The 9,814-nt window shown below is 50.9% G+C and overlaps 1 protein-coding gene across 3 annotated transcripts; it reads right to left on the bottom strand.

Moving 5' to 3' along the window:
- Window positions 1-1,842: 1,842 nt before the first annotated feature.
- Window positions 1,843-9,179, bottom strand: BIRC5 (baculoviral IAP repeat containing 5). 3 transcript variants are annotated; one of them, XM_014863208.3, is made up of 4 exons: window positions 8,987-9,172; window positions 8,686-8,795; window positions 7,301-7,418; window positions 1,843-3,063 (listed from the first exon to the last, which is right to left on the bottom strand). In XM_014863208.3, exons 1-4 carry the CDS (start codon window positions 9,095-9,097, stop codon window positions 2,974-2,976), a joined length of 429 nt encoding a protein of 142 aa, XP_014718694.1. In that variant the 5' UTR covers window positions 9,098-9,172; the 3' UTR covers window positions 1,843-2,973. The 3 variants fall into 3 exon arrangements, with proteins under 3 accessions (XP_014718694.1, XP_070339835.1, XP_070339836.1); XM_070483734.1 differs by lacking the exon at window positions 1,843-3,063 and adding an exon at window positions 3,070-6,332 and having other exon boundaries at window positions 8,987-9,179; XM_070483735.1 differs by lacking the exon at window positions 1,843-3,063 and adding an exon at window positions 6,291-6,379 and having other exon boundaries at window positions 8,987-9,176.
- Window positions 9,180-9,814: the final 635 nt, after the last annotated feature.

Genomic DNA, 9,814 nt, shown 5'->3' with positions numbered 1-9,814 from the left:
TCTCCCTTCCAGTCAGGCTGCCCCCCAGTCCTTCAACCCACTGGAGACCAATGGAGGTTGTGATGCCCGAGGCTGGCCCTTGGGGCTCTAACCTCCCCTGACATGGTCACACCTGACGTGGCAGCCTGAGAATCACCCTGCCCACCTGACAGCCCATAACCACCCATTTCCGACCCTTTCCACTCCCACCTGACTTGGAGAACCTGAGAAGTGGACACACATTCGAAAGAAGGTCGAGGCTGTTGCCCTTAGCAAAGGCCTGAGCTTGATGAGTGATGTCTGTTAAGCGTTCCGACGCAGGCCGTCCCTAAGGTCCAGTGATAAATAAGCTTCTAGAAGAGGAAATGTGCAAGATGGACTAAGGGGCCAGCTCCAGCTCAGCCTTGCTCCAGAGCGCAGCCTGACAAAGTGAGAGAAAACTGCATTGTTAACCATTGTGCGAAAGAACTGAGGACAAAACCTTTTTCTCTCAGCCCCTCCACAAAGCCAGTTTGTACGGACCAGTTATTAAAGTGAAGTATCCATCCAAAGACTGGCACAAATACCAAAAATAAGCAGCTTAGATGAGTATAGAGGCTGGAGTGCTTTTTTATCCCCTAACAAAAACCACTCCAATGTTCTCCAAGCTTAGAGGGAAAAATACATTTCATTCTTTGAGATGTGGGAGAAAATTGAAGTCTGAGGTGCATTTTTCACAGCTGGTTTATACATGGAATGAGCCCAGATGAACAGACGGGTTGGCCCTCCAGTGGCTCTTGCAAAGGAGCCCGAGGCTGGCTTTGTCTCTGCAAGAGCACGTCCCTCCCCCGCAACTGTCTGGGCGGAAGGATCAGCTGGCAGGCTGAGAAGGGACCACCACAAGGAGCCAACAGTGCTTAAAAAGCCCATAGGATCTGCAGCAGGGTTTGAAATGGAACTGTTTTTATTTTCAAAAATGACAAAGATGACCTCCAGGTTTCCAATAGGACTGTAACAACCACCCTGCAGCTTAACTTCATGGACAGTGACATCGAATCTGTCCTCCTCCTGCCAGGCTCCAGCCCTGCTTGAGTTGGCCTCGGGGAGGGAGGGAGCGGGGTCACCGGCACCCAGCCCATGACGTGGAGAATGTGACAGATATGGAGAAGCCGATAGCAGTAATGCAGACTAGGGGAATCAGGGCTGACAGATCACCCGCAGGAGCCCACCCAGTGCCCACGGCTCTGAGCCAAGTCATTTAAAAAGGATCCAGGCCGCTGCGATGTTCCCGGGGAGGGAGCAAGCAGTGTGCGCCCCACGGCTCACCAGGGCTGTCCAACGTGGCAACAGCACAAATGAGTTTCTGTTAGATGATCATTCCTGCTAGCCTGTCTCCAAACTCACCTAAGGTTCACACTGGCCCCAATGACTCAGAATGGCTTTATGCTCGCTTTTAATTGTAGTTTGTGCTGTTCTGTGAAATAATAACTCAAACAAAATAAGAAAACGACACCGCAGAAGCTTAGGGGCTGAGACTGTCTCGATTCCCTTCCTCATCACACAAGTCATTTACTCCACCTACAATAAAAGCCAGCTGAGGCCGAACAGGGTTTATGACCCCTGTGTTACAGATGAGGAAACCGTAGCTCTGATTAAACAAGGGAACAAGGGCCGGGCCCAAGGCCACAAGGACGCATCCTGTTAGAGAGGGCCCCGGGCGGGTGTCCCAGAGCCCCTTTTTTATTATGACTGCTCAAACCCTTTGCTTAGTCCATGCCGGGGTTGAAGCTCACATATCACTGAATTTATGATCTTGTAAGATCGCAAACAATATAAACAAGTTATCTATTTTTTAAAAAAGTTCCTGAGAAAGGTTTTCCAGTCCACTTTTTAAATGAATTTATTCCATTGCCCTCCTTTAGGAGAGTCACATTAGAAAGACAGGTGAATTACCAGCCACCTAGGCCACATCAATAACGGGAAATAGCTGTCGGCAGAGCACTGACAATATTAAGACCAGGAGCTGCTCACAGGTGTTTCCCATGCCACTCGTGCCCGCCACATCTGTGAATGACAGCTCCCCCAGAGCGGGCTCCCCAGAAAGAAGCCGCTCTGACTGGGGACCCTTCTGACTCAGGAGAGGATGCAGCAGTGAGCCAGACCTCTGGAAAATGCCTTGTCTGGTATTGAGGACCCTTTCCTCATCTGTTTTAGAGAAATGTGGCAACCTTGCCATGTGCCCAGTGGGTAAAGAAGTATCTTCAACCGACCTCAAAGCAAGACATCAGCTCGAGACATAAGCCCTGCTCTGCGCCACCCCGCCACTCACGATCCAGTCATGGCAGGAGCTCACCCCACGCCAGGCCCGCGGCAGAGCCTGCGGTTTCATCCCAGTAGTTCTCCGTCTGAGAGCTCGAAGGTTACAAAACGCCAGGACAGGCAAGGGGCCGCCTGCACACACACAGCACTGCCAGAGGCTCGGCAGGGAGGTGATTTCAGACGATCCACTTTGGAGCAAAGGGAGGCTGTTGTAATGCCAGACCTGACGGGTGCAAGGATGGTCACAGACGTGCAGATGTCAAAGCGAGCTAATACAGAGTATTTGGAACACAGAAATGCACACTATAAACTTAGATTATTACACAAATAAAATTTAAAATGGTATCCTTAATTCTTTGCCCAGTCACAATGGACCTAGGATCACATTCACGAATTGAATCTCGGGCTCGACAGCCACAAGCCAACGTGACGCCCAGACACGTCAATAGAGCAAAAACTAGCCAAGAAAAAAGAGAGACTCCGTCACTGGACTCAGCAGCACCAGCTGTACAACGAAGGAGCCCCTGGGAACACTTTCAAGAAACAACGACACTACAGGTTAAATATTCTAATTTCAAAATGCTGACGTCCTCCTTCCCTAAGGCACCGCTAAGGGGCCCCACAGAAAAGTCAGTAACACCGGGGAAGGTGCTTGAAGTGAGGTCCCACTGTGGGACCCGCAAATATGCGGAGGCGTCACTCCAAGGCAGCCAGCTGCTCAATGGCATAGCGAACTTTCTTTGCAGTTTCTTCAAATTCTTTCTGCTTATTGTTGGTTTCCTTTGCCTGGAAATAAAGAACAGACACATGAAATGGAAACTCTAGCCATGCTGGAGTTGAGACACCCAGCTATATGAGGTGACTATCCTGATTCTCTCACTTAAGCTCCCTCCTAATAATTGTAACAATAGAGAACATTTGTGGAACACCTTGCATGTACTGAGCACCCTTCCACCTGCTTCACACATCAGCTCATGTATTGCTCAGTATCCCTGTGAGGCAGGTGCTATCAGCATCCCCATCACACAGATGAGGAAACTGAGGCCAGAAGCACCCTGCTCAGGGTCACCCAGCTGCCCATGGCAGAGCCGTGCTCTCGACCACCCCACATGCTCCTGAAGCTGCTGCGGAAAGGCCCAGAGCCCCCTCCTCTTGTCCCGTTAAAGAGACGCTGCCTAGCATCAGCTTTTTCCTGAAACAGGAAAAATTCTGTCACTTCCAGTCACTCCCTGAATGTGGCTTCCAAGCTTTTCACTCTGCTAAACGCTCCCTCCAGAGGGACAATGACAATCATGTTAGCAAATCCAGGGCCCTCCCTCCCTCCCCTCATTTTTATTCTCCTTGACTTCTCTGCCACATTAAAAAACAAACAAAATACCTTATTGGGTTAAATTTGTTTTCTAATAAGAAAAACAATAGAGGTTCACTTTTTAAAAATTACTTTTTAATGTGTATTTGTGTATCTTAAATTTTGCCCCAGGTGTAAGGCTCATTTTTTAAAAATGAATTAAAAAATAGTAAATTGACAAGAAAAAGGGCAACAGCACCTAACAAATAATGGTGCATCTTGTAAAGGAAACTCCACAGCCCCCGAGAGTCTCGTCTTTATTGGTATGAAAAGATGACCACGGCCTTTTAAAATATACTTATTTACTTTTTTCTTCTCTTTCAAAAGGCCTGAAATTAATTAAGCCCCTATGTACACAGGCCCCAATTTAACCACAACATGGAGGTCCACATCTTCATGTCACACATTTTCTAATCAAGGGGCAGAATCAAAGACAAGATGCTCACCACTAGAAACATAGCCCAGCGCCCCGAGCAGGACTCCTGCCGTCCGGGGCTTGTGACTCAGCTCTCCTTCCAGGACTCCGCTTGCTCCTCGTCACAGCTGCTCACAAATTCAAGTCTTACACAGAAGCAAGTTTCTCTGCTTGTTCCCATATTGAGTTTATCCCCAGAACTGATTTATTTTCAAACTGGCTCTAATTAATTTCATTCTTTTCAAGAGACGGAGGGCATGAAGCAGCAGCAAGAACCGAGTCACGAGCACAGGGTATGCCCCCGGTCAGCCCCACAGCCTGCTCTCTACCACCCGGCACCCATGCCCAGCATCAGGGCCCAGCGGGCGGCTTGATCGGCGATCCTGTCACACTGACTGGCAGCAGCATCTCACGCTGAAATCCGGGCTCTCAGAAATCACAGCATCACGACAAACACCGCCATTCATTCCTTGTCTTCAGTATTTGAATACAACACGTGAGTACTTTATCTGGTGTTGTCAACAATGTCTGGTAAACGATTGTTTTACACTGTGTACCACCATCACACAGCTGGCTGAATAAATGGAAGAAACGGTTTCAAGTACCAGCCCCCAACCATACGGACCCCTGCCAAGCAGACGAGGCACGCGTGCCAGCCCCTCCAGGAGCGAGGCGCCCAGCGCCCACCCGCTGCTCCAGCGTAAAGTGGACAGGCCTCTGGTCACGCCCATTCCTGCACTGGGCTCTGACCCCAGACCTTCCCATCCATTCACATGGGAGAGCCCATGGGGACACAAGGAGACCTGAGTTTTTATATTAGCGATAAATTATTTGCAACAAACCCCACAATTGCTTGGCACTCTAGAGCAGCTGTGTGCCACAGAACTTCCTGCAGTGACAAAAATGTTCTATCATCTGCACCCCCAACAGCAGCCACCCACCACGTGGAGCCACAGAGCAGGTAAAATGCTGCTAGTGCAACCGAAGACCCGACTTGTACGTTTTATTTCATTTAGTAGCTGCAGTACTGGACAGCGCAGATCGAGGACATCACGACAGCTCAGCCGAGTACCGCTGACTTACGGAAAACCTTTCTGCTGCATAAGTTTTATAAACCAATTAAGGAAAGTATGAATAGCTTAAACTTTCTATTCTTCTTTAAAATACATAAATTTTTAAATGAACTGGAAGGAAATACACAAAACAGTTAACAGTGGTCACCCCTAGCATAGGGGTGGAGCTTTTGATTCTTCCTTATAGAAGCTTTTATTGTCTGTTTTGTAATTTAGGTAATGAAAACAATGCCTAATTTTAAAGTATTCTGCATTCTGACTTGGGAAAAACAAAAAACAGCTGTAAAACGAAAGCAAAACACTTTGTTCCAGTCTCCCCACTGTTCTCATGGGAGTGTCTACTCCTGGTTCCAGTCTGGTTCCGGCCCCACTGCTGTGCACCCAGGGGACGGAGACCAAGCCCCTTCTGGTGGGTTTCCTGCTCCAAGCAGTCCTTCTGAGTCATTCTCCCAGCACAGGCCGACAGGGCCCACCGCCCTGGGCCGCTGTTCTGGGACCGGACCGTCAGCTGCACCGCCCTCCAGTCTGCTGCGCTCCCTAAAGGCCCCCCTCTCTCGCTGTCAGGACCCGGCTTCAGCCACCGTGCTCCACCCTCCGCCTTCCTCCTGTTCGTGCAGGCACAGCTTTCTCATGACTCTTCCTAAGCATTCAGGCTGGTCTCTCACCTAGAAGGAGGTCGGCAAACTGCAGCCTGCAGGACACAGCCAGCCAGCCACCGCCTGTTTTTCCTACAGCCACTGGGCTAAGAATGGTTTTTACATTTTTAAACAGTTATGGGGGAAAAAAAGCCACAAGGAATAATATCTAACAGAAACTACGTGGCCCATGAAGGCTAAAATACCATCTGTGGCACTTTACAGAAAGTGTGCTGACCCCTGACCCAGAAGGCTCTCCTTTCCCACTTCCCAGCTGCAACACTGCAGCTCCCAAGACCTCCATGGAGTAAACTCACTGCACCGACCACCGATTCTTTGCCCCTTCCTGACAAAAATAAATAAATGCTGAGGACAAAGTAGGTTTATTTATTTATTTTGAGGAAGATCAGCCCTGAGCTAACATCTGCTGCTAATCCTCCTCTTTTTGCTGAGGAAGACTGGCCCTGAGCTAACATCCATGCCCATCTTCCTCCACTTTATATGTGGGATGCCTGCCACAGCATGGCTTGATGAGCAGTGCCATGTCCGCACCCAGGATTCGAAGTGACGAAACACTGGGCCGCCTGCAGCAGAGCGCACGAACTTAACCACTTGGCCACGGGGCCAGCCCCTGGACAGAATTATTTTATATTGATCTCTAAAAAGGAACACAATTTTCAAGCCGAAAAGGACCTCAGAAACCATGGGGATCTACCCTCCATTTTACAGTAAGGAAAGTGCGACCAAGACTGGCCTAAAGTCACACAGTCTGCGTGTGGCAGAGACACAACCAGGACATCTCGACCCTCTGCCCAGTGCTTTGCCACGAAGATGTCAAACACGTGAGTATTTATTCTCAGGAGGGCTGCCAGATTTAGCAAATAGAAACAGGATGCTGAGTTAAATTTGAACTTCATATAAACGAGCGATTGTTCGGTAAACACCCATACAAAATGTGAGATTTAGGAAGAAATTACTCCTTGTGTACCTGAAATTCAGATTCAACCGGGGGTCCTGCTTTGCTCTGGCAACCCTAATTCTCTACAGCCAGGCTGCCTGAGAGCCACTTCTTTGCGGCCTCACTCTCCCAGTAGCCCAGTGCGCCTGCCCCAGAGTTGAAGTTCACCCGCAGAAATCCCGTCACAATCCAGTGGGACTTGGGCCTCCTTTCCCAGTACGTATAACGCCCCTTCCTCAATACGTGTCCCCGCTCTCTTCCTACCACTGCCAACACACGAACACACACCATACAAATGCCCTCCCATCTCAACTGTCGCGGAAGGCAGGAACGCCAGCCTAACCAGAGGTGACCTGACACCGGGCAAACCTTTCCCAAGGAGACGCGTTTCCCTGACTGCACAACCCCAGACCACACTCCAGGACAGATGCTTTTCTGTCCTTGAACGCTACGTCCTCACATACACATGTGAGGAGCTTAAAAAGCGCTCACTGAGGAAACCAGAGTCCACCCAGTGTTTGCGAGGGGCAGGGGTGCAGCGTCAAAGACGCTGGACAGGATTTGCTCCTGGTTCTTATTCCCAGTAATACATACAATTTTGTTCTTGGCTCTTTCTTTGTCCAGTTTCAAAAATTCACTGAGGGTTAATTCTTCAAACTGCTTCTTGACAGACAGGAAAGCACAGCCGGATGAATGCTTTTTATGTTCCTCTCTAGAAAAATCAACACAGGTGCATGTCAACAGAGAAAATCAGTAAAGGGAGAGGAGCAGAGCTCGTCACCAACAGTCCCCCCATCACCACCCCCAGGCACACGGACACACTGTCCTCTGCTCTAAGAGCAAAGTGTGAAGTCTGCAGCAGACGGAACAGTGCTGGGTCCCAAGCCACATCCCCACACAGCTCATCTTAGCACCTTCTCCCCCTGTGGACGTCGCTCCCCATGTCCTTGTGGCTGATGTACTTTATCTGGAGTCCTTTAGCAATTAGGAGGAAGAGTGTTACATGGAGTAAGTCCAGAGGTATCGCATGTCAAATCCTCCAGAAACTGCAGTAACCTCATTGCACTGGAATTGTGAGATAACCTGCTGGTGCACAATAAGGGCACCAGCGGCCAGGCTTCTCCCCCACACTCCTCTGCCTCACACCATCCTTCTCTGCGTTGGGAATCACCTCTGCACAGCGGACAGCACTGTCACCAGGACAGTAGTGAACGACCACACAGCCACACAAAGTCCAAAAGGACAGCCAAGAGTAACTATCATCTGAAAATACTACAGCCCCTAGAAACTCACTCCCAAGAACACAGAGATCCCCGTCAATACCAGATCACAAAGCAAAGATATGAGGGAAAACAGCAACACTCTTCTGGCCAAGAAGAGTAACAACTCAGGGGATTCTCGAGGGGAAAAAATGAAAGTTGTGGAAGCACTTGATTCTGACAGGGGGAAAAAGGGTGAGAACAGAATGTGGCACTACATTACAGAAAGACAGCTACCGTGTCTATCTGACTGTATACAACACAATTAAAAAAAATAACTAGGTGCCTTATAGAACAAAATCCAAAACAACACTGAAGTGTACCACTTTAAAAGGGTGGTGTTTGTGGCGTGTGAATTATAGTTTGAGAAAGCTTTAGATTTAAAAACTCTAAAACAAGAAAAGCACCTGGACATCCCTAGGTCACAAGAGGACCGGCTCCTGAATTCCGGCGAACGGGAAAGGCATCAAGTAGCTACAAGAAGGAGCCTTTCTTCAACATCCATCCTGAAGGACATTTGCCCAAATCAGGTTTGATTCGGTCGAAAGCGTCACCAAGGCGCCAGCACACAGAGAATCATCCATTAGCAACAGCTGGTTAGGGCACCAAAGGAGCTTGTGGCTCCCTCGCTAAGTGTCTTTGAAATCCGGAGAGTTTTCCGGAGCCCAGCTCAAAACAGAAGCTCCCGGAAGCCCAGCGAGGCCGGCCTGGAGGACTTACATGGGGTCGTCATCTGGCTCCCAGCCTTCCAGCTCCTTGAAGCAGAAGAAACACTGCGCCAAGTCGGGCTCGTTCTCAGTGGGACAGTGGATGAAGCCGGCCGCCGCCATCTGCAAAGGAGAGCGCGGATCAGGCCCCGGCGGGGCGCGTCCCGAGCCTCCAGGTCCTGGCCCGCCACGGAGGGACCGGAGCCCCGCGGGAAGGGCCACCCTGGGTCCCCGGAGCCTCGCTGGGGGGTCGCCGCGGGGCGGGCCTCTGGGTGGGGTGGGGCTGGGGGCCCCGGGAGGCCGCGCAGTCTCACCCGCTCCGGAGTGCAGGCGCAGCCCTCCAAGAAGGGCCAGTTCTTGAAGGTAGAGACGCGGTGGTCCTTGAGATACAGCTGCCAGGCTGGGGGCAACGACGGGGCGCCCATCCCGCGGCCGCCGAGCGCTGCCGCGATTCAAATCCGGCGGTTGGCGGCCACCGCGGGGCATGTCGGGAACGCCCCGCCCCGGAGCTCGCCGCCCGCAGCCTTCTGGGAATGCCAGGCTGGGAGGCGCGGAGCCTGCTGGGAGTTGTAGTCCTCCGGTCGGGTGGTGCTGTTCGCGGGTTGCGGAACGGCGGTCGCCCAGCGCTGGCCGGTTTCCACAGTTAGCGCTTCCCCGACTGCTTGCGAGAGTGGTGGGAAGAGGAGTTGAGGATGAGCTGAAGTCCCCGTAATGGGTTCAAAGAGTGGCCCCTGTCGAGCGCATACGTGTTAAGCCCTTTCAGCCTGCAAACTCTCGTTAGTGTTTTTATGGGCGCCCCACTGCTGGAAACCCCTAATGCCAGCTTCCTCTGCCCTTGTGCCGGCCAGGTTAGGATGTGTGCTGATCACATCGGTCTAGAGGCCCCGGCATCCCCCAGAGGGAAGATGTCACATAGCTGAAATCCACAGCTAAACCTCCACCCTCGCTCTTCTCTTCTTTTATCAAGCCTTCTCGCTGAAGCTTCTTGGAAGTCCAGAAATCGACCCTTGGACCTTTGCCCTTCCCTTTCCACCAGAATTCCTCCGGAAATAGATATCCCTCCAGGTCAATAGCTAGAACTCAACTATGCCGCAATGGCAGCACAGCTTCCAGATGTGAACAAACTCCTGCTTATTCCACCA

The sequence above is a fragment of the Equus asinus genome, chromosome 13, assembly GCF_041296235.1.
Source record: "Equus asinus isolate D_3611 breed Donkey chromosome 13, EquAss-T2T_v2, whole genome shotgun sequence".
In the NCBI taxonomy this organism is placed as follows: domain Eukaryota; kingdom Metazoa; phylum Chordata; class Mammalia; order Perissodactyla; family Equidae; genus Equus; species Equus asinus.
The sequence above is the reverse complement of the archived record's forward strand: the minus strand, read 5'-3'. Positions and strand labels throughout refer to the sequence as shown.